The sequence below is a fragment of the Lycorma delicatula genome, chromosome 1 (assembly GCF_047948215.1).
Source record: "Lycorma delicatula isolate Av1 chromosome 1, ASM4794821v1, whole genome shotgun sequence".
Taxonomy (NCBI): Eukaryota; Metazoa; Arthropoda; class Insecta; order Hemiptera; family Fulgoridae; genus Lycorma; species Lycorma delicatula.
The window spans coordinates 221939917-221966918 of NC_134455.1; the positions used below are offsets into that span (position 1 = coordinate 221939917).

Below are 27002 nucleotides of genomic sequence, written 5' to 3' on the forward strand. Positions count from 1 at the left end.
GTTTCGGTGTGATGTCTGTACGTACGTACATATGTATGTATCTTGCATAACTCGAAAACGATTATCTGTAGAATGTTGAAATCTTGGATTTAGGACTGCTGTAACATCTAAAATTATCTAATCATCCAACATCCAAAAAATTTGGATTTTGGACTTTTTCTTAACTGCAGTAATAAGCCCTCATTGAGAGCTTTTCAACAATATATTATAAATGGTACTTATTTTCATTGGTTCCAGAGTTACAGCTAAATAAGATTTTAGTTAATGAAATATTTGGATCTTACAAGGTGAAGGCACGTCAGAAGGAATCAGACTTCATTTTCTTTTCTTTTTTTGTTTTAGTTTTTTTTTTTTAATTTAAATATATTGATTTATTAATAATTATTAATAATAAATTTAATATTTCTTAAAAATTATTAAAAACATTTTCTGTAACAATTTTTGTAAATAATATATTTTTTTAATAAATAATAACAATAAAAAAATAAAAAATTAGAAGTTATTAGTGAAATAAAATTTTTGTACTTTTTGTTTTTAAAAAAATGTGTATATAATTTAATAGGCGTACAAGGAAGTCAAGTGATAGCCACATCAGATTTTATTATTTTAAGGAAATGCATATTAACCAAGAAATAATCCAGTTATTGAAGAAAAATATAAGTTTAACACTAAACTAATATCTTCTGAAAATATTCAAAATACCTTGAATTAGGATGTGCTGCTGGAGTACCACTATTTTTAGTCCACGGACGTCCAAGCCAGTCTGTAATCTGTACTCCTTCTGCAGGTTCTTCCATGCCTTCCCAGTATACACCACCATCACTGGTAGATGCAACATTTGTGAAAATTGTATTGGAAAATATTGTCTGCATAGCATTTGGATTTGTACTGTTTGATGTACCTGCATAAAATTTAATAAAAATAGAGTTCAGAAATAATTTACATTTGCTTAAGAATTCAATAATTAAAAATATTTATAATCTCAGCAAGTCAGTTGGTAGAACAACCAGCTAATTGATATGCAGGTTCCACATTACATTACTAGGAATAGCCAGTTTTCCACTGGTAGTAATTTAATTTCATTACCATTGCAGAAGCAAATGCTTATTTTTTGTCATCTATTTAAATACACTTGATGTTATTAATATGATTTTAGAGTATTTGAAAGGAATAAATGATTTATTAACTGTTAGAATGTAGTTTATAGGTATTTAAAAATGTTCATCCTACACATTTAAAATTATATTTTACAGGCCTTGACACTTAGTAAAATTTATATCCCACAAAACACATTACATGGTACTTAAAACTCTCGTGTATTTTAATCATAAATATTGAAGTTCATTTTCTTCACATATATGTGGATAAATCATCTATTACATATGTTACGCAGAGTCAAAAAATAACTAAAAAAATATTAGTTATATATATGTTTTTCTTAGTGGAGTGCTATTGTTATCTACAATTCCACCTAATTAAGCCTTGAGCATTTTACATTATATGAATAATTCAATATTTGTATAATAAATTATAAATATAATTCTTTTTATTCTTATAACAGAAAGATTCAAATATAACCCAAATTTTTATTTTTTGCTCTAATAATGAGAGCTAGCAAGACAAAATTCATTGGGCAAATACTTGCTTGTCTAATCTTGTTGTATCTATAGTTTATAAGCTCAATTTCTCCTGTCAGTTTAATCAATTATCCTTACCTTTGACTGAAAATGTAGGTTGCATGAAAGAGCACTCACAAACCACAACCAATTTATAAAGAATTATATAAAATACGTTTTAGAAAAAATGCATAACAACATGTTTGCATATATGTTAGTACAAGTGCATATATATATACATAGAAGTGAATAGTGGGTATTGTACTTTTTTGGTTTTATGCTACATTACCTTAAAAAAAAAAGTAATAGAAAAAAGTTACTTAAATAATGTGTTTACCTGGAGCTACACCAAAGAAACCATTTTCTGGATTAATAGCATGTAAACGGTTAGTCTTAGGATGGAAACGCATCCAAGCAATATCATCACCCACACATTCAACCTTATAACCCTCAAGAGCAGGTCGCATCATAGCGAGATTTGTTTTTCCGCAAGCGCTAGGGAAAGCAGCTGCAATGTATTTCTTTATACCTTCTTTATTCGTGATACCAAGAATCTGTTTAATGACAAAATCAATATGGAAAATTATTTTAGTTAAATAAAGATTTATCATCTAAAATGATCTAGTTTTTAACTGGTAAACTGATAAAACTGATCTACTCAAACGTTATGATAAAAGTAAATTATTTCTCATTTGTTAATTTCAAATTGTTGTGTTTATATATCTATTATACATTTGTACATAAAATAATAAAACATTTAAATTGCACATATTATGGCATAATAGACAGAGCATATGTACTCGTACATTCATTTGAATGAAGTTCAATCATATAACACTGCATAACAGAAAACAATCTAAGAATAATTAACTTACTGGTAATGTTTGGAAGAGGTATTTAAAAAAAGGGTAGGATATATTAATTCACTATAAGAACAGATCTAATTAAATTTAAAATAATGTACTATAAAAATAAGTTTTACTAAGTAATATAATACTACAAATAAAATTATTAATATAATTATTAAGGGATAATGGGTTCTGTCATATAAATCTGGAATAATGTGATTAGATAATATTCACTAAAAACTTTAACTGCAATGAAATACTGGAACAGTAGTGATAAAATACAAGTAGGAAAAACAATACATCTTTCAAAGAAAGATTTTCACTAACACTAGAAGATATTTAAAAATAAATAGAAAAATTTCAGTATTGCCAAACATCATTAAAAATAACAAATTAGAAAAATAAATTATTAATTTAAAAATTAGTATGCTTAGAAAAATACCTCATTGACAAATTCAAAAATAATTATAATTTGATTAATAATATATGATTACCTGATCAGGAAGTATGCCAACCGAACAATCTTTTTAAAGTAATAGGCTTGTACAACTACTGTGAATAAATGTATTAGTAAATATTAAATTTTAATTCAACTGAAATCAGTCATTATATCAGGCAGTTTTATATGTATGGTATGTTTTATATGTAGTTTTTGTATTGATCATTAATATTTGAAACTGATGATGAATTCAAGTAATTTTCAGAAGGGCTACTTTAATCTGGTAAGATGATTGTGGTTAGAAAAAAAAACGTAAATATAGATGTAAACAAAATACATACATTGAATGTACAGTACATACATAAAAACTATAAGGATATATACATTGGTTAAAATGCACCCTAACTGCAGAATAATTGATAAGTAAATTAAAAATTTACGTATAAAATTCTAACTTTGTTTCATTAAAATTGAACTTGAAAAAGAATTGCTGAAACATTCAGAATTCTCTGCATTAAAAGAAGAAATATATTCTCCTATTCTTCTATGTCATTTCCTTTCTAAAAAAATATGTAACTTTAGTGTTTGTAAGTTGTTGCTTAAAACAATTCTGCTACTACTATTTACTTTATCAAGTATAATACTGACAATTGTAAAATGACCAAATATCCTAAGTACTTGCATTTTGAATTAGATTTGATCGCTGTCAAGATTTTGTGAATTGAAACTAACTTCTTGGTCACAGGTAGTTTTATTATACAGAAATTAATTTCTTCCATTTACTTTTTGAAATACAATTATTTTTCTCAGTCACATATTTTGAATATACATAATTTATTTGACATTTTTAAAGTTGTATTTTTTACAAATGGGCTAAGTAAACAAGATAATTTTCAGAAAATAATTAAACCTTTTAAAGCACTCATGAAGGTCTTATTAGTATTAGGCACTGCAGGTACTTTAGTACCTGCAGTGCCTAAAATTGACTAAAATAGTGACTAAAATTCCCAGTGTAATATATCCCACTTCTCAGAAATGGAAATTTATTTATTTATTGTATTGTACTGTATGTACATAGATGTGCTGTGCCCAAAATTTTAAAACTAAACATTGATACAACTATAATACTAAAATATATATCATATTTACTTTGGTATAATTACAAATTTCAGTATAGCTACAAATTAACATTAAATTTTTTCAACCATTTGAAAAATGGTTGGGTAGCATGATTTACATTTTGTGGATCACAATGTGATCTTGTGGATTTATGCTTCCTTTAGGCAGTACTTAACTAGATGTTCAACAGTTTGGAGTGGTTCACCATATTCACAACCAGTCATGGGTGGCATACCCCATTTGTTCATAAAGTAATTACATCTACCATGTCCAGTTCTTAAGCAATTAACTCTGTACCATAACTGTTTTGGTAGACTAAAGCGAAGCACTGGTGAATGGACCACCTCTATTCATTGGCAGCTGTAGTTTTCATCCCATGAAATCTACCATTATTGATTGATATTAAAATCCTCCTCTATAAGCTTTTAGACCAGTTCCCATGAAGGTTTCTGAAATTTCAAGTACTGATTTATTAATCTACTGATGATCATGTTGATTGGTGCCACTGTGTTGGTAATTTTTTTTCAGAGTATTACAAGGGCATTGTGGCACCTGAGATGTTGTGGAACTATATTAGCTAGTATTGGGAGCCATCTAAGTGGGATAGAGGAGACTATACCAGTAATTGTCCTCATGATTTTATTTAACTCAATATCCATCTTATTACAGTGGTAGCTATTCAACCATACAGGTGTACAGTATTCAGCCACAAAATAAACCAAGTCTGATGTTTGAAGTATGCTTGCACGTGCTTCCCATGTGCTTTCAACTAGCTTATGAATTATGTTATCTTGAGTTCTCAATTTTTCAGCAGTACTCATAATATGTTGCTTATAAGTGAGGGTTCTTTCAAGTGTCACACTGAGATAGAAATGAAAATGAAAAATACATTCATTATTTTTTCTTTCTGTTCCTCAGCAGACTACCACTTAACCAAAATAACATACAATAGTAAATTATTTTTAAATAAATTTTTTTTTAATGTAAGTTAGCATTCTAAGTTTAGCTCAATAAATACAATATAAATTTCCTTATTCAGTAGTTTCCATGTTATATGTACATAAGATTTAAAAAATGTATTTACACAACCCAATCAAAAGGATAATGTACTTAAAAGAAATGTTTAAATACCATGAAAAACAGTTTCCTGATATGTGTTCGTTCAAACTGCTTATATATTAGCAATTTGTTTTTCTTATGTATTAGGTTTTTGCTTTTATGCTTTGAGCATTATTAAAACTTTTATCACATGAAAGTGTAGAGAAATATATGCTTTTATATACACAGGATGAATAAAATATGGAACTTACAAGCATATGTTCTGCCAGCCAACCCTCACGTTTTGCAATGGTGGAACCAATTCTCAATGCAAAGCACTTCTTACCAAGAAGAGAATTTCCACCATAGCCACTTCCATAACTGACAATTTCATTGGTTTCAGGTCTAGAAAAAATTAAAAAAATTAATATTTTATTCAGCAGAATTTTGCAATACTTTTAAATAATTAGCTCAAACATATGGTAATATTGAATAATTTATTACAGTGAAATATTTTCTCTTTAGATCATATAAAATAAATATAACAAATATTTTTTGCAGCATTCTTTTTAAAAAGATACAATGTTTTAAATGTTATAAACTGTTCAATGAGGATCAATTTTATATAAAATCTTATTTTGCAAAATGTAAATTAACGACTAGAAATTTTATAACATTTATACAAAAAAAAATATGTTATGAAGTTTTAATAGAAAGGAATTAAATTTTATCTTATGAGTCTAACAGAATGCAGCATAGTAAAGGAAACCTTTGGTAAATTTTTACTAGTAAAAGGATTGAGTCCTTGCTCAAAATTCAAAACTATATTCTTGAAAAAAGGGGCTTTAATTTTTTTTTCAATGAAATTTGTTGGTTGAATCAAAAATGAGTGAAATAATGGAAGAAACCATTTTTCATCAAGAGATTCCAGCCTCAGCCAGGAATATAAGACATTTACAAAAACTATTGTAAACTGAGTGGGCTTTAATCTTTGTTTGTATCAATTTTTTGGTCAGATGGAATGTAAGTGAGAAAATGGCAGAAGAAAGAGATTTTCACTTGGATGGGGGTTACCGGCCCTCGGCATATTGTTGAAAGACTATGAGGTAGAGTTTGATAAATATTTCTGCAGCCAGCAACCCCTCTTAATCAGGCTGATCATTCCTTCTAATAATCAACCTTTCCAAAGTTGAGAGATTGGACTTTAAATGTAGAAAGCTCTTAGGTATACTGTAATAAAAAATAAAGTTTTCAAAAAATGATAGAAACTTCTCTTGTGTAACATTAAAACTAAAAAAAATTAATTGTACAGATGTATTCTTAAGTTTTAATGTGGTAATTGGTTTTTATAAAACACAGTATACAGTGGGTGAAGATGAAAATTTGTATGTTACATACTTAAACACATTAATAAGAAAAATAAATAAATAAAAACCAATAAATTATAACATCAATATAACATTGTAGGTGTTAAGTTTAATTTTTACCTATGCAAGATAATAGTACGTGCTGGATCACAGGGCCAGGTAGGAACTTCAATATGACCGTCAGCTGGAGTACCAACTGAATGAAGAGCTTTCACAAAGTCCTGGTTGTTTCTTAAAGCATTAAGAACAGGAGAACCCATTCTAGTCATTATACGCATTGATGCAACTACATAAGGGGAATCAGTTAATTCAACTCCAATTTTTGACAACTTTGATCCAACAGGGCCCATACTGAATGGAATAACATACATTGTTCTACCTGTAAAAAAAAAAAAATCAATGAAAAATCCTGTAATACATACATTATGCAATATCATACAAAATAATAATAAAGAATAACTCAATTTCTAAAACAAAATCATGTTACATAGTGTGACCATTTGTACCAGAATAAATTTTACTCCTAAAATAATTTCTTTATTCCAGAAAATTAAAAAAAAATTCTTAATTAAACATGTTTAAATGAAAATTAATTTTTATACAAGAGTGTAATACTCAAATGATTTTTAAAAATATATATTTGTAACTTCTATTTTAATAATTAATTATTTTGATATGTTCAGTAGGATAATTTAATTTACTATGATTAATTAATAACAAGATTTATTAACTTAAATATCTACACTTAACTCATGCATATGAATAAATAAAAGAATTTTGTGAAAAAACATTATTTAGCATACAAGTAGGTTATTTACCTTCCATGCAACCAGGAAATCTTTCCTTAATTGCTGCATCCATATCATGAGGTGATATCCAATTTCCAAGCTGCCCTTTAATATCTTTTTTGCCTTTAGGTACAACATCATTACGTTCTTTAGTGCATATGAATGTTTTACTTTCAACTCTTGCGACATCTTTGGGGTTTGTTCGAGCCAACCAACTGCAAAGCCAAATCAATGTTAAGATTATTTTATTGTTAAGCTCTTACTATCTAAAATATATTTATAATTGATATGGACTTCTTCATGGAAGATGTTTAGTATTGTTTAAAAATAAGACATTAATAACCATATATCATACATCCTTACCCTGTAGGGAACGACTATGTGGCAGTTTCGGTCGCCACGCCACCCCTCTGTACCTAGCCCTTTACCAGAGGAACGGTCATATTGATCGTTGACCGTTATTGAGGCAGTCATATTGAAAGGCTTTACCAGAGGTCATCTTCAGAACTTTGGCAAAAGGCATCTGTCAGATTTGTTCTTAGCTAGTTAGGATGCCACCGATGCGAAAACCACATGTGATATTTCCGTTGGTGTATTACTAGGAAATGAACTTAAAACAAAACACATCTCTGTCAAGTCTTTAACAAGACTGAGTGATATGAAGAAACTAGAATTAAAAACACAACTACCTCCCCAATAGTTTAGAAGTTGAGTTCAACATGGAACCATAATATAACATAAAACAAGAAATAAAAATAAACTTTAAAGTACATCCCGATGCCTGAAGTAACTTTGCATTACTCACAGTTCACTCTCAGTGCATTGTCTCTTTTGTAATTGATAAATGACAGAAGGCCACCACAGGTTACTAAAAACATTGGAAATGTCAAGGAAAATTCCCAGGACATATTCCTTCTCGCTAGCTCTTATCACACTCATCACGTGGAGTATAGCGTCCTCAGTACCCTTTCTGGGAAGGAAGAAATTTGTACTGATTTTCCATCAGTAAGCTTTGTGAAATCAGACTCTCATTCATACGCAGATATAAAATATTTTCGAAGACCTTACCAATAACCGGCAGCATGTCAAGGGCCTATACAACAAAGTAACAATGCAATCCTTGTCACCTACTTTAAACAACACTTTAAAAATACCCTTCTTCCATCATACTGGGAAGTATATTCCAAACAGAAATTTGTTAAACACATGTGAATTTGTTGTCACACTAATCCTATCCGAGCAAACAAGGAGCTCCGCCGTAATTCCATCAACCCCTGGGGCTTTGCCCCTACCTAAACTGCAGATAACTTGACGCACTTTAGCATCGGTAATCTTCAAAGACACTACAACCCCACGAAACTGAGCAACATCACACCCATAGATGGTACATACCATCTATGGGTGGTTTCTCCAGCTTCACTGTCAGGCAATAAATTGTCAAGTAATTTGCGTAAGATCAGATATGTCTGAAATTACGCCTAACTGGCTGTCATACAACAGCTGTATCCTACATTCATATAATAAAAGATAACATTTTTTGGTATTCCAGTTGGTTGAGTTTGGGCAGATATAATAATCTTAGCCAGATAAGTGAAGCAAAAATGAAAAAAAGATAAAATTTTATATAGCTTTTTAAAATCAGAGATAAAAAACCCAGTTCATTTATGTTGAACCCACTGGATTGGTCTAGTGGTGAACGCGTCTTCCCAAATCAACTGATTTGGAAGTTGAAAGTTCCAGTGTTAAAGTGCTAGTAAAGGCAGTTACTTTTACACAGATTTGAATGCTAGATTGTGGATACCGGTGTTTATCGTGGTTGGGTTTCAATTAACCATACATCTCAGTAATGATTGAACTGAGACTGTACAAGACTACACTTCATTTACATTCATACATATCATCCTTATTCATCCTCTGAAATAATATCTGAATGGTAATTCCTGGAGGCTAAACAGGAAAAAGAAAGTTTATTTATGTTGATTATGTTTACTTTTACTTCCCAACTCAAATAAGACCTGTGTTCAAACCCCATAAAAACAAATATATGTATGTACTAATAATATTTAATAATAATATTAATAACATACTAATAATTTTTATTAATTTACTATTATTATTATTTATAATTTCTATTCCATTTAGTGGAGAAAACAAAACCAGGTAAAAAATTATCAGCTTGCTGATTACTGTTATATTACTGTAATGTAATACTGTTGTATTACTGTAATTACTGTTACTTAGTTGTTAATTGTTTGCAATAACTCGATTGTCAACGGATTTTTACAAATGAGGTATCATTCTGTTCAAAATAAAGTACTTAATCAATTTTGTCATAAGTAAAAATTTTATCAAACAAATAATTACAAAGATATTGAAGATTAAAGAATTAAGATGGCCGCCAGTTTGAAATTTTTGAAGGTGACATTTTCAAAATTTGTTATTTTGTAGAACAAGACACTAGTCTTAGATTTGCCAAATTTAATTAAAGTAGGTTTACCCATTCCTGAGAAATAATTTTTTGTTGAAAATCACAAAATGGCGTCCAGAAGGAAAAAAAAGCAAAATAGAACTTATGTGTATATGACCTCTTTTGCTCATTTTGGTGTCTTGAAACAATTCCAAAAGTTTGGCAAATACATCCTGGAATCTTTCTGTATATATTAAGGATTTGGAAAATAAGTTACAAAGATATTTTAAAAGTGTAATTATATCTGTATTAAGTTTTATGGATATCAGTTTTACTTCAGATCCATTTTTAAATTTTGTAAAAATACATCACAGTAGAAAAATTACTAAAAATGGTAAAAGAGGGGAAATATTGTTCAACATAAAGGGACAGAATATATGCTGCTAATTTTCTACTAAGTTAAACCTTATTTTATAATAATGGTAGAACTGAAACAAAAAGTTGCATAACTGATAACAATTAAAAAATTGTTTACTTTTTTATGCAAAACTAATTTAGAAAAAAACAGATATTTTATTTATGTTAAACACTTTGGCATATTTCATCAAGCCCTTCCTTTGTGATATATTCTACATTACAGTATGAGGAAGATTTTTGGCATAAGTAAAAGATACCATTATAAATCCATTATATTCCAATATAAATCTGATGTATTAACATAATTTATTTCAATTAATTTACTGTTGTTTTTATTTATTATTTGTTACAGCCATTATAATTACAAACTAATTGTTGAAACCGATTTATTTATTGCACAATCCATAGTATTTTAACAGAAGGAACAAAGTACAAAATTACAAGTACTGAAATTAATAAACATTATTTAAACAAAGCAATTTTGCAAATTCCAAGAATAATGTGGACTTCAGGTCAGACCTTGTTCTGATTTTAATTGGTAGATGATATAAACATATGATGATAAACAATACAAAAGACAGTCAGATAAAAAAATTAATTCATTAATAATAGGCTAGCTCGCAATTAATTATAATAAATAATTGTAAACTGTACTGTCAATCAATCATAAAAAAATTATCTAATGATGCAGTTACTTTATGTGCTTCTGTTTATTAATTAATTCATTAAGCAATAGTAGGAAATTTGCCCAGGGTTGAAAAGCATTAAAATTCTGAAAAGCTACAGATGGTTTCATGGTAAAGGACAAATGTAACCACTTTGACGAACTATTACCATAGTTTTCATATAGGAAATCCTTAAAAATTGTACAGTTTGAAATAGAATATGACTTTATTTCTCACAGAGGTTTAAAGAGTTGTATTTCACAGTCATAATTTGCCTCAAAATTAGATATCATTAGAATCTATTATCTTGCATCCAAACCAGCAGAAAGCCAAATAGCAAATCAGTTGTTAAAACTGAACTATAATTCAGAAATGATATAAAGTTGCAAAAATATACCAGTAAGGAGAATAGCTTTGGTAATATCCGAGCAATCCTTTAAAGAGTTTTAGATTACTGTTACTACACAAGAGGAAAATTAGTTTTACCTCAAAATATAATAGATCTAAACCTATATATATGCCACAATGATCAACAGATTCTCATCCAGAAACTTATAATTTCACAAAAGAATTTATCATACAGGAACAATTCCTGTTAAGCTTAAGAAAGTTAAATATAACACACTTGAATAGGAAAAGTCATCTTACTGAAGTAATAACTACCGTTATATGTGTCAGATCTAATTTATTGCTAATTGATAAAACATTATATCTCTTAGGCTCCATGAATAAACTGCTGGAAGAATGTATAATAGTTTTTTAAACAATTTTGGTTAAAATGGCAAAACTCTTCTCAATGATATCAAGCATTCCACAGTAAGATAACAAACAAAAGTCAGGAGTTGGTTACTTTCCTAATCTTTTTTCACTAGGTTAAATATACTATTGCACATCAGCTTACAAATCCACAAAATGCAAGTGATGTTCAGTTTTGTAAGAGATAATTGTATTTTAAAAATTTCAGTAAATGGCTAAGTATTGAACATCTTTATAGTCAAACAAAACAAACTTGACTGCTTGCCTCCTGAATCTCAATAGTTTTACACTGATACAAGTTTAGTAAAATCTAGATCTGATGGCATAAAATGAAAATAATTTGTGACAAAACAATTTGTTACCGACAGTATTTATACTTTGTATGGATGTAACATATAGTCCTATGCTGAAATATTCTTAGTGAACATCTTAACATGCTGAAATTAATTCCCCATGTACATTGCTTGAATAAGAAGCAACTTAAGATAAAAAAAGTTTTTGAATTGACAAAAATTCAAGGGAATTTAGTATAGTATTTTCTTACTAAAATGAAAATAGAAATGATGGAAATAAAGCAATGCTATATCAATAATGAAAACATATATTAAAACAATTCAGTTTACTGACCAGTTTTGATACTTAGGTAAAGGCTGGAGCATTCCTTTACTCTTCATTAAGTTAATGAGCTTATCATTTTCTGCTTTTGAACCATCACATATGTGTATCTGATTTGGTTTACATAACTCCACACTATCTTCAATGTAGGCACGCAGCTAAAAAATAACCAAAATTTTAGATGTTACAAAATAAAATCACTTAAGATTAATGAGTATTTACTAATAAATATAAATATAAATGATTTAAAAAATTAAATATATGTACAATCTGGTTAAATTATTTTTACAACTACTGAAGATTAGCACAACTTCAATTTCAGTTCATATGGATAATATTACATAAACTGGTTCAATACATGTTACAAAGTACAAAGAATGCAAGTGAAAACTGTAATTTAAGATAATAAGAAATTGTTTGCTTTGCTAAGATCTACATGATAGGATCTACTGGTTTGAAAATACAATTCTACTGTGAAGGTTTAGTAAAAAATTGATCACTTACTTTTGGAGAAAGGGCACTGACATTGCCATGAATGACAGTGATTCCTCGGAGTTGGTTATAGATGCCTGTATTCTCCAATGATTTTGCACATTTTGATACAACATTTGTGTAACTGTAACAGAGAAGGAAAAATTATAATTTCATTATGATAAAAATATTGTTAACTTTCCTATGTAATGGGAATTTGGTTCAATCACTTTTGAAACCATTTTGAAATTGAGTAGTAAGTTTGTTCATTAGTATTACAATACTATTGCTGTTATTTTCAGAATTTAATTCTTAGATGAAATGTTTTTTTATGAGTAAATTGTTTCATAAACAAGTGTAAATAATTAACAAACTAATTAGTAGAATTTACAAGTTTTATATATACATTTATAGTACATGTATATATACTAATTTAAGACTGATCAGTGTAGCATTCTAAGTCTAGATTTATCAACCAGGATGGTCAATTTATTTTTAAAAATGTGGAAGGATAAGCACATATTACATTCATTATTTTCTCATATTACATTCATGTTATACATTCTAATACATTGCGAACAACTTAAATAATTGTTAGAGTTCATGTATAATCTAATCTAAGGTGATTACATGTAGCCCCATGTTTTAGTGCTGAACTATACCATAAACTTGTGCATTCTAATACCATTACTAACATAAACCTTTGAGGGCTGATCATTCCCTTCATTTTTATTATTCCATTTTCACCCTTTCCTTATCCTTCTTCCTTGAACAGACACCACAGAAGTTGTACTAACCATTGCACTTGTCTCCTCTGTTACACCATAATCACATTTTTTAGTTGATAGTGCAATTTTATTAAGATATGGTAAAGTAGTAAAACTGTAGGTATATTTAAGGATTCTGTTTTTTTGTAGGAGGGAGTGTTGATATAAAACCCCAAAGTTTCTAAGGCATCTATCAAGTTGTCAGACCTTTTACTTTTACTGAAATGTAATAATTAACTAATTAAATACATTAATATTTAAAATCCTATATTATTTATATTTAAAAACAAATCTGTATAAGTAATTGTCAAACCTGAGAATCACATATATAAAATATGTCATCTATAATATATAATTTGTTAAGCCATATTCAGTTATATTAAGACATGTCATTTTAAATTTTAAGTATAACATAAGACATATTATATAAGGTATAAAATAGGCAGCTCTTACAGAATATCTTTTTAATATGTGTAAGCTGTTTATGTAAAAAAAGTAGAAGATAAGATATTGAAAAATACATAATAGAAACAAATATTAATAAAAATCCCACCTGAAGAATTATAACCTTTGTTTTTTTTGATATAATTTCTGTATGAACTAATCTCTGTTTCATTTCATTTGATTTAAAGAAAAACTGATCACTTGCAGTTTGCAATTTTTAATAACTTCTCTGGTTTTTTTATAAACTAAATATATAAGAAATAATGTTTTCTTGTTACATTTTTAATTAAACTATAAAATAAAGTGAATCTATTGAATCATTCAGTAGTATCTTTCAAGTTTATTTTTTCTGCAAAAGATGATTCTGAATGAAATTTAATTAATTATTGGTTATGAATAGAGTCTATTATTTTCCATGTTACATGTTTATTATTTAGAATTCTCCATAAACGGGTTCTTTTAGCAATTCAAGTTGGGTTTAGTCTGATTCATAAAAAATGAAATTCTACAGTACTTCTATATATATATTTTTTAAAGATCAGTTTTGTTTTTATCATTTATTCAATTTAATTATTAAACTTACGTAACATTTTAATGGCATGTTGACATGTCATTTAATGTCGTGTCAATGAGTATTAATCAACAATACATTTTAACCTAGAAACCTAAAGATATTATGCTTGAAGCTTTACAGTTACATTACATAAAAAAAGAATGCAGCTACCTTCATACCTCAGTTGAGCAAAATTTAAAAAGTATTTAAATGGTAGTTTAAATAAATATATGAAATGATCAAAATAATAAATTAACATGCCAATATAAAACTCAAGAAAAAAATACATTAATGGTAATCAAATAACTTCTTATAGCAGTGTAACTGTAAAAAAAAAATAACTCAAATCTGTTAATAAATTGATTTTTAAAGACCTATTATAAATGTTTACATATAATTAAATAATGAGTAACTATTAAAGATTTATTTGAATGCTGTATTATAATTATTTATTACACTTAGTATTTAATTACAATAATCTATCACTTTTAATAGATATTTTTTGTATTTGTAAAGCTCACATTAAATTTATAATAAACATAATGAGTATTTATTAGCACACACATAGATCAAAAAAACATTAACTTAAAAAACTGAAAGAAAAATTTTTTTTCTAATAACAAACAAACAGTGTAAATGATAGAATAATATTTACAATTATTTTATCACTGATAAAATAAAATTAGAATTCCTTACTAATAACATGATAAAAATATATAAATATTAAGTAAATATTAAAGCTTACAATATGATCAGTGTAGTAAGACGTAATATTGCAGGTATTAACATATTATTACGTAAATTATATAACAAATTTTTGGGAAAAAAAATTACGTAAAAGCAGACGTCTAAACCAACTCATACAAGGATTGACTGCAAGTTATGCGACTAGTACTATTGTTAAAATAGGCAGAAACTAATCCCAAAATGTGATGATTTAAAAATCATTTGACCTAATTGCTTTTTTTAATCAAACACAGTAAATGTCAATCATCTTAGTTAAAATCTCTAATTACTAAATTTCATTAGTGTTTAAACTTCGATTGGAGATTAAGTAGATTAAAATTTGGCTCAAATGAATAGATTAATAAAGTATACATAAATTCTGTATCATCAAATAGTATAGATATGATAAACATTTTTTTAGTTATTACATAAGCAAGTATTTGAATATTTAATATTTAAATTTTAATTATTTACACAATTAATTCAGGTTAATACCATAATGAGATGTTCTATTTACAAAACTTATCTCAAATATCTATGAATGAGATAAGTGAAAATATATGTGTGTATATATATATATATATATATATAAATGTATGTATTTAATATGTTGATTTACTAAATATATATTTATATGTGTTAACTAACTGAATCTGTTTGGGGATATCTTTGTAACTTATTGCATTGTTACACTTCATTGAAAATACTGTAGCATGTACTATGTTAAAGACTAAAATCTAATGAGACTTGATTTTTACCAAGAAGTTTTACTGAAGAAATATCAAAATTAATTTAAATCTACTGATTAAAGAAAGAAGAGAATTGTTTTGAAAGGCTTTAGATACTTCATGGCCACTTGGACCCTAAAAACAAAATTGATCAATAAAATGACAAATAGTGTGCACATTTTTGACCATTCATCTTTAATTTGGTTTACATTATTTTCTCTTTTTTATGAATATTGAAATAAAGCTTTTTAAATTAACATGAAAAGTGTATCTTCTAATATAACATGCTTTTTCGTATATCTGAAGTTTGGTATGCAGTTCTCTAAGTTAAATACTGCATTTCGTTCCCAGAGCTAACAAAATTAAGTGATTGGACTTGAAATGAAGTATTGCTGCAATAGAAAAGAGTAATAAAGGTTAACAAGATATTTTATGTAAGGATAGAGAATTAATAAATATAAGAAATTAATGTATACTTTACATACATACCTCTTATTTCATAAAGTTATTAAAATATCTACTCTTGAAAAAATGACTTAAGTAACATTTCATTACACTTTACTGAAATTATTAAAATATGAAATAATATAAGAAAAAGAAGGTAAATGATTCATAAAAATCATTTCTAATGTGCTCATATATGAAAAAATTCATTTATCAATATCTAAAAATCATTTGCAAACATGTTACATCCAATGGGTGATGTCCTGGGTACTGAAGTATTATCTATGATTCTATTGTTGTCAGATAATAGTAGTTATTGCAGTAATATGTTTTACAATAGTCAATTATTTGATTGTAACTTCATACATTTCTTGTGCGAGGTAGTTATGAATATTAGATATGTGATATATTAGGTTATATATATATACATATATAGCAATATTATATCTCATAATAGATTAGGCTCTCAGTAAAGATTGAGTGGATGTTATTATGTCCAGAATCTTATTTTTTGTTTTAAGATCTTCAAAATTAATTTTATTAGAGTACACATCATAAACTATTTTAGGCTAAGCAAATGATTTAATTCCAAGAAATGATAAACAAAGAATGAAATAATGAATACCAAAATAATATTTCATTAAAATCTTTTATCTCCCATTATATTGAAATTTTGTTATCAAAGAAAATATGGTTATCCATTTCTGTGATTTATATATTTTTATTTTTGACAAAAATCAATGGAAAACATGGAATTTGCTTTTGACATTAATGTAATAGTAAAAGCTATCTTTCAGCAATGAATATTCCCAGAATGGAATATTAGAATGATCTACTTGATCTGCTTTTCAGACCTAAATAGGTCTGTAAAATTACAGCTCTACGTTAATGGTGTTGTAAGTTGTACTGTTGTAATGGTACTAAACCAGAAGGGGTTAGAAAATCCCTTTAGTATATTGTCAAACAATGTATTTGATCTTTGTCTATTTATTCATTTCAACATGTATTTAATATGTTGATTTATTAAATTTGGTAACAACAAATTTTACAAATTTTTTTAAATTATAATATTAGTAAACTTAATCATTTTAATTTTTGTTGGGAATGTAGTATTTTATTGCCTGTAAATAAAATGTTCAAATTGGAGTTAATTCACCCTGTTTCTTTAGAGTAATTTCCATAGATTGATTCTGATATTATGAAGAATGTATATCAAACATATTTAAATTGCATATCCTTTTTTATCTGTGTGATCAGTCTGTCAACTAAAATATTTAGTGCAGTAATTGTTTAATTTATATACAGCTTGGTTGTTGCACTATTACTGATTTTTGTTACAAAAATCAGAGATAAGTGCAACAACACAGTATGATGTATATTTTATTTGTGATTTGAGTCAGTAACCATCTTACTGGAAAATATTGGTAATTGTTTTATGAATATCAATTAATTTATGCTAGTATTAAGCATTTTCTGTCACTAAGTGTTTCTTATTTTCTTTTGTATTTTATGACATTCAGCATATTGTAGAAATTGTGAACTCCTATTTCAATTTTCAACATTTAAACACTAACAATGTTTTCAATATCAAGTTTTTGATTATAGACAAGCTAAATTTGCCAGATTGTAGTGTAACTTCTGAAATTCTGTCTAGTTTATTATTTTGAGAAGAAGTATACAACCAACTTACAATAAGTAATATTGGTGAAAGTTTTCATTTTCAACAAATATTTCAATTTTCATGTAAGGAAAAAGTAAATACATAATATTTACTATGTTTAGTACTGCCTACCTTTCTTAGCTTCATTTTTTTATTACTTGTTGACACATTTCAGAACCACTCCACTGTCAAAACTTATTGTATTACAATAAATTTTAAGTATTAAGTTTAGATAATATTAATAACAACAACATAATATTTAAATAAATTTTGGTTAAGAAAATCAATGTTGCAAAAGAGTCAAAAGAACATTGCCTTGTGCGTGAGGAGATTTAAATCCTAGTTGTAAAGAAAGGTAAAAAAAAGAATATTATGAAACTACTTTATTTTAGTAATACTACAAATGGGTCTGGAAATAGTAGTCAGGCAACAGTGAATGTAACAAAGACTACCCCACCAGTGTGTACATTTTTAATTTCAAAGTACAAATCAATTTTAAACTACTCACATGCGTTTATGAATAAGAACAATTACGTTTTCCTGTGACATTCAGTCAAAAGAATAAAAGATTATTGTATGAGTAGATAGCACTTACCAAGTATTACTCATGAAAATTGTAATATTTTTTAAATCATTAAATTTCTTTTAGTTGTATGATTTTAGTTCTTCAAATAAATTTTTCTGATTTTTTCAGAGAAGGCCTGTAGGTATATTAATGAAGGAATTCCAGGATTAAAATGAAGATAAGTTGGTAAATGAAGACAAAATTTATATAAGTTAAATTAAAATTTTCCATGTATTTGTAAAGTTGATAAATTAATTTTATCAAAAAATGTATTTTTCCTTTTAAATTTTTCTTTAACCTATCTCTTGTTATGTGTTTCTTCAAGGTACATGTACATTCACTGGTATGATCAATTCTGCTGTGTTAACTTTTAGGTAGAATCTTCTGTTTGTTAAAGGGTAGTATAATGTTCTTCTAAATTTTACTGTTCTGTATGACATCTTGTCTCAACCAGAATTAAGGAAAGAAAGGAATTACTATGTATTACTAACATATATTCAAAATTTATATGATTGAAACCTAATATAGTATATGATTATCAAAGAAAATTTATAGGTAAATAGATAACTTGTAAAACTATTAACATCTACTAGTACATTATTACTTATCTCAAGATAACTAATAGAATAGTCTGAATAGGGATTTGAATTAATAATCCTTAGATGAGAAAGTTAAGCCTATCATAGATCAAACCAAATCACCATAGAAGATATGACTAATTCATGAATAAAAAAGGACCTGAAAATTGCCTGTAAATGATTATATCCAATAAATAAAAATGAAATAATAAAATTACACATATGTAAAAAATATTTGGATGTTAGCTTTTTAGAGTACTGAGTTACAAAAACAGAAATTAAAATAGAAATATTATTATCTTTTTTTTTAACAATAAGAACAATTATCAACAAATTAATGCAATGAACAGAGTAATAGTTTCTGATCTTTTGGTCCTGGATTCATATCCTAGTATACATTTTTCGTAATTCATAATAACATAAAAAGTTCAAAAAAGGAAATAATCTTGCAATAACCTTATGTGAAAAAATTAAATAACAGATTTTAAAAATTATGAAAAGTTATTAAAAATTTCAGAAAAATAAGTGTCTATCATACTTTTAAAGATAATAATGTAGTAAACAATAATATTTCAATATGAGAATTCTAGAATATAAAGGTAAAAATAGCAGAAACATAGTTTCCTTAAAACAGAAAACTTCTCAGCTGTGTTAAAAAAAGAAAAAGAAAGATTAATAAATAATTTTAATACTAAAACAATTATATTTACAATAAAAAAAAATTAATTATGATTTTTATTTTTATTTTGTTTTTATAAAACTTTTAATTAGGCGTTTGGACTTAAATGTTGAGAAACAGAATACTTAGAAAAAATAAAAAATAAATTGGGTCTTTCTTCTGTCAGGAAACATTTAATTTCCTTTTAAAAGCAAATTTTAGCATTTTCTATAAAAAAGTTCTGTTTTCATTGTTGTAAATGGCCCATTAATAATTACAATCCAATTTATACTTCGCTACAGAATATGAACACAACTTCATCCCTTAACTTTCTTTACTTAATCATATAATAATACACAGAGTGAGTCAAAAGTGTGAAAACCTCTCAACAACTTTGAAACTGTTCTAGATAGAATACAGTAACTTTCAGGATAAGGCATTCGTCAATTTATTTACCTTTTGATGAGAAGTAGAATTTCAACCCTTTCTTGGAGGGTAGCTTAAGGGTTAAATATTTTAAATGGTAACAACCTTTGTGCAATAGATGATTTTAAAGTTCTCTTTAAGACAAGAAAAATTGTATAAATAAAAGGTTGGTACAATGTTTGTATTCAAAATGATGATGGGATAAATATTGGATTTTGAAAGTTACAAAATTTAGTTACTTCAAATAATAAAATTAAATAAAAAGAAATTAAACTGAATTAAATTAAAATTTAATCTAATTTAAATTAAAATTTATTTTAAAAGTTAAATTTAGATTTAAAAAATCAAAAAACTGTTTAATTTTTAACACAAAGATTGTTTTTGTTCTAATTTAATAAGCAAATAAATAAAAATAGTCACCTAATTGTGCTGGTCAATTGATCATTGATGTTTCTTATCACTGTTGCCAAAATGAAGGTTACTTCAATGTTGTTGTGTAATACTCCATTTAGAGTGTTTCATTCCTACAACGTTAGTTTCTTATGAGAATTTATTGTGATCGGTTGGCTAATTGATTTTGTCCTCCTTTACCATATTTGTAAGCCACTTTTGTTATTTACATCTTTTTTATCTTTTTTGTAATTGTTTTTCACTGATTAATTTTTTCTTTCCTACATGCTAAAATTGCTATCAACATGTCACTTATCAAACAGGAGAGGGTCACACTTTTAATGATAAGGGGCTTTGGTGATAGAGTTAGGTAGTATAATGAAGTTTGAGAATTGTTCAATGCAACGATTTAATAATCGTAACCCTATTTCAAAATGTACAGTGTCAAAAACCCTCAAAGGATTTGAAGAAACAGGGAGCATTAATAATAGGTGAAAACCAGGGAGACCTAAATCTGCAACAAATAATAACTAGTCATTGTCAATGAGAACCCTCATTCCTAGACTCAAACAGCAGCATGAGGACATAACATTAACCAAAGTTCAGTGATTTGAACATTAAAAATTGAAAATTTCTATCCCTTCAAAATTCGTCTGATGCAAGAACCTAATGAAGATGACTATGATTGAAGACTTGAGTTCTGCAAAGTTATGATGAACAATATTTGTGCAGATCCTAATTTATAAAAAACGTAATTTTTAGTGATGAGGCCACATTTTTTTAAAATGGCTATGTAATTACCATAATTGCCAATACTGGACTGATATTAATCCATATTGATATCATGAGGCATATACACAGTATGCAGTCAAAGTAAATGTATGGGCAGGCATTGCTGGTGATTGATTGACAGGACCTATATTTATTGATGGAAATATAAATGCAGTGAAATATGAGGCTTCGCTTCTTGATCATATCATTCCAAACATTCAGAATGTTGTTGGCCCCAGCTTCCAAAACATTTAACAAAATGGTGCCCACCTCATTTTGGTCTTAAGGTATATAGAATTTTAAATCTATTTTTTCCAGGAAGGTAGACTGGCAGAAGGAATCAAATAGAATTGTCAGTAATGTCACCCAAATTGTCATCATTTGATTACTTTCTATGGGGGCCACTTAAAAAGTACTGTTTATCATAATAAGCCCCAAGATACCAATGATTCACAAAATAGAATTCAACAATCAGCATAAAATATCACTAGTGATATTTACAACCAACTGGCACACTGTCAAAAAACAGAAGGACATTTCGAACAGTTATTAAAATGAAATGTAAGTAAATCAGCAAATGTTATGTATAATAAATATTTTTTAAAAATAAATTAATAAAATCCATTTAATCAAATTTTTATAAATGTATTTATTTGTGATAACAAAAATTCCTTAAATTACCAATGTAATTTTTTTCAAATTCCAAACTTTTTTCCATCACCATTTTGGGTACAGACATCATACAAATCTTTTATTTTTACCATTTTTCTTATCTTAAAGAGACTTTTAAAATAATGTATCACGCAAAGGGTGCTACCATTTAAAATATTAGAGTTGCAAAATCTGGACCTTCCTCCGCAAGTAGCGGTTGAAGTTGTATTCTCATCAGAAGGTAAAGTAGTTGGGAATAACTTATCCTAAAATTACCAAATTATATCTGGAATGGTGTTAAAGTTTTCAGAGGGATTTCTGTACTTTTGACTCACTCCATTCATAGAATTCATAGAAAAATTACTTAATGACACATGCATCTGTAACACATCTAATCATACCTAAAGACTGGTAATCTGTTAAAATGATGTAAAGAAATAATACAAATTTTTTACCGTAAATTTTTTATCTGACTCATTTTAATTTTTTTAACAGAAGAAAAAACAAAAATAAAATTATTTTATTTTATTTTTAAGGTACATTTTAAATGTACCTTAAAAATAATTACAATCAAATCAATTACGATCATATTTGGTGTTTTAATGTATTTTGTATTCTTCAAATGTGTTGAGATGTTAGTTTTTATACTAACATCTCAACACATTGAGATGTTATCAAGTTACTTTACACAATAAACTAACAAAATACTGACATACAAAGAAACATCCAGAAATTTGCAAAATAAACTAAAATAGCATGAACATTAATCCAAATACAGATGTTATTTAATAAAAAGTAACTTTATTTAGGAAAAAGGCCCTGAATAATTTATGATTATCTACTAATTTATATGTCTTCCTTTATTCTTAATCATGATCTGGTGTCGATTCTGCAAATACACATTTTTTGATTTCTTCATTATGAAACCACACCAATATTATTATAGAAAAAACAATGTGTAGAAAAAACTTTTAAGTTGTTATAACTTTAAGTGTGTATGTGTGTGTGCGTGTGCGCGCGCGCTCATCCCCTTGTTTTTTCTGCTTATTTATAAAATTAGATCTTGTTGTGTATGAGGCCTGTGTTGCTTTTATCAATAGAAAAGTGTATTTTCAATTTATCCAATATAGAATTTAATGCTATCACTGAACAATAGCATGCAAATTAATCTGTACACAGGGAATGTTTTGTGTATTTCTATGCTGTGGCTACAATGCTTGACCGTACCCATTTTTTAAGTTGTGTGTGTAATGTTAGGTTATTGTTCTTTGATTATTTAGTAATTTTTATATTGTAAATAGTATTTTGTGAAAGTTTATTTCATTTTTTATTACAGAATCTGTTTTGCGTGTCTTGAATATATAACAATGGACAAAACTACAAAAAACCATTTGAAGATTGTTTCTCTTTCTGTGCATTCTAGTATAACACAATGACAAACAACTTTGCTGAGTGTGGTGTTGGACTAGGGACAGTGAATACTATTGTAAAAGATTTAAAGAAACTGATTCCTTTTTACATAAAAGGAAAGGAAAATGTGGCCATAAAAGAAAAAGTACTCCAACACAGGGTCGGTTATTAGTGAGAAAAAGTAAACTTGATCCAAAATTGTCTGCTGTGAACTAAAATCAAAAATTAGTAGCCAGGGAACAATTCACACGCAACAGCTGTTAGACACCAACTTCTTGCAGCTGGATGGAAAGCTTGTCGGCCAGCCAAAAAGCAACTTTTAACAATAGCAATGTGCAAAAAAAGGTTCTTGTGGGCCAAAGAAGACTGAAGAATTGTGATGTTTTCCGATGAATTACATTTTTATGTTCAAGGCCAAAGGGTCAATGTTAAAAATGTATCAGTAAAAATACATCACTGGTTCATATCCAACAATCGTTAAACATTCTCAGAAAAAAATGTTTTGGAGTCGTTTCCAATTTGAAGGTCCTTGTTCATTACTTCCAATAGATGGTATGTTGAAAAGTGATGAATATATCAAGATGCTGAAGGAAAGGGTTGTGACAAATTCCAAACAAATTTGCAAAAGGCAAAGAAGTATTCCAACAAGATTTGACATGCTAACAAAAAAGTGGAAAAATTTTTCAAAGAATGAAACATTAAAGTTCTCCTGTGACTAGGCAACTCCCCAGACTTAAACCCAACTGAACATTTTTAGGCAATAGTCAAAAGTGATTAAAAAATGAATTAACTACAAAGATTGACTTCATTAAAGCAATAATATTGGTGTGGTTTCATAATGAAGAAATCAAAAAATGTGTATTTGCAGAATCGACACCAGATCATTATTAAGAATAAAGGAAGACATATAAATTAGTAGATAATCAGAAATTATTCAGGGCCTTTTTCCTAAATAAAGTTACTTTTTATTAAATAACATCTGTATTTGGATTAATTTTCATGCTATTTTAGTTTATTTTGCAAATTTCTGGATGTTTCTTTGTATGTCAGTATTTTGTTAGTTTATTGTGTAAAGTAACTTGATAAAATTCTTATTTGAAAATGTTAGCAATTTTATATGACTCTGTGGATGTATGTTACTGTTTTATAATTTTGTCACCTGATATGTTTCTTATTTTGTAATTTATTTTATATAGCTTCTTGTATGTAAGTTCAAACGATAGCCATCTTTTAACAAATGTTTTAATGTGTTAAGTTCTTCAGAGTAGTTCTTTTTTATACTTACATAACTAACACCCTTTTATTTTCCCAAGATGTTTTTCGCTGAAATATCCTAAGTGTTATGATAAAATCAGTTTACAATGTAGCAGTTAATTTTCTTACCTAGGATTCAAGAGCAGTCATGTTTCACACAACACCTTAATCTACATTTCTGTGACATATTACAGTAAAAATGTAAGGTTAATGACACAGAATTATGGATTTAGATGAATAAAGTTACTAGGAAAAAAGGGCTGAACAAACAAGGAAAGCTTCCACGTAAGAAAAACTAGAATGTCTACTAGTAGAAAAACCTTTTTCATTAATTATACTTTGATTTAGAACTTCAGAGTTTATATAGTTTTGAACAACTATGTAAATTCACAAAGAATATTTTGAAACACAAGCTATTCATTTCAATAATAATTAGTAAACAATAAAAATTCATATCCAATTTGTAATGTTTAAAAATGTAATAAGAAAGGTACTTCTACTTATTGTCTTACAAGAATACAGAAGATCAGGGAAAAGAAATTCAACTGTTCAAATTAACCATTAGTCATTAAATGTGATTGAAATAAAGAAAAAGAAAATGGAAAGATGCATAAAATACGTCAAGTTTGAAAAATTATTGCTTACAGGAAGTGTAATTAAATATTTAAGAATTTTATCATATCACATGCTTATAAAAAATGAAGCATTTTAATTAAATGAGTTGCAGTATAATTTGCTGCTTTAAAATTTATCTCATGTTATAAACTGCAGTCATTTTCATTTTCTTCAACATTCACTTTTAATGAGATTTAAAAAAAATCAAACAGTTCAATTAAATAAAATGCATTTACTAAAGATACAGTATTTAAAAATTTGATTTCATTGTTTATTTTTAAATACCTATGAAACTTTTGGATTTCTGGATTAGCTATAAAGTTAAGGTACGCAAATGAAAATTGTAGGGACAGAATTAAAATTATGCACACAAACAGTAACTATGCATCTCAAGTTTGTTTAATCTACAGGGTTAGACTCTGAAACAGTCAGGCTTGGTATGTTTTACACTTCAAAAAATTCCACACCTTATTCTGTGCATAAATATTCAGTTTAAGTGATGAATGAATAGATGAAAATATGAAATTAAAACACTTTACGAAAAAAAAATGAAATAAATTTTAAAGATTGGTATTCACACCAGTAATGAAACTAACGTAGTTTAATTCAATATTGTTAGTCATAAAACCTTCCTAAAATGTTTACTAAATTGCTTTACTGATGTTGAATGAAAGGAGAAAAAATACTTTTGTAGACTTGTGAAATGAATTTCTAATTCATTTAATAAGGTTTTATTATTTTATGTGAATAATTAATAAATGACACATTTTATGTTTATTTAATAATGATATAAAATCATTCTTGCTTGCTTTATATCTCATTCCTTTTTGTACTTCTGATCCCTATTTATTTTTTAAATAATAAATAACCGTTATCATTTGTCATAGAAGATAAAAAATAATACCTGTCATATGAAAAATTTATGTAAAAATATTATAAAAAATAATAAATATAAGGAAAAAAAACATTATTATAATGGTAAAATGTTAAATTACAAAGAAAGTTAGAAATCCAATTTTACTTGAAATTTAAAAAAAAAATCTAACAACTAACAACCAACCAACTTTGTACAATTTTTATTTAAATTCATAAAACATTAAAAAAGTAAATTATTTTATAAGATAAATGATGCAGGCAATTTTATTTTCTATATGTACATTAATATATATATATATATTTATATATATAAAGAATAATAATAATAATAATAATGCATTATTATTATAATGTATTATGTTAAGAAAACAATAATGTATTAAAAGAAAAACTTATTTACTAATTTTTTCACTTCAAACGTTATAGTTGTTATAATTACATAATATTCTTCTATAAGATGGGCAAAAAATAGCAATCGTTTTATCACTTTTAAAAGAGAATAATGAATGAATGAGTAAATAAGTTAATTATTTTATCATTAATTATTTACATAATAAATAAAACATCACAAAAGTCTTATCACATTAAAAGAATTACTGAATAGGATAAAAGAGTAGCTTAAAAAATTATTAATGCATAACTTTACTGATCGTTTCAAACAGTTATCAATATAAATAAGAGTAATAAAAGTATCAGAAAATTTGTGTAATTATATTCTTTGACTGAATATAATATTTATGAAAAAAGTCCATAAATTCAGGGTATGTGAGTTTTTGTGCATTCTTGAAATAAATAAAAAATTGAAAAACGTTATTAAAAAAAATAATTTGATTATAAAAATCTGATTAAAAAAAAAAAAGTAAAATTTCGTACTTACTCAACACAGCAATTCTTTTCTACAGATTCTGGCATTTTTTCTTTCTTTAGTAAAAATAAATTC

General features: G+C 27.0%; 1 protein-coding gene across 1 annotated transcript in view; it reads right to left on the reverse strand.

Moving 5' to 3' along the window:
• The window catches only part of Pepck1 (Phosphoenolpyruvate carboxykinase 1), a gene marked incomplete at its 5' end in the record, with an annotated part of 68027 nt that overhangs the window by 14949 nt on the left and 26076 nt on the right, over positions 1-27002 (reverse strand). The window contains 7 exon segments of the mRNA XM_075373180.1: positions 703-901; positions 1954-2170; positions 5333-5465; positions 6548-6806; positions 7246-7430; positions 12088-12233; positions 12580-12691. Coding sequence (XP_075229295.1) covers positions 703-901; positions 1954-2170; positions 5333-5465; positions 6548-6806; positions 7246-7430; positions 12088-12233; positions 12580-12691 — 1251 coding nt within the window.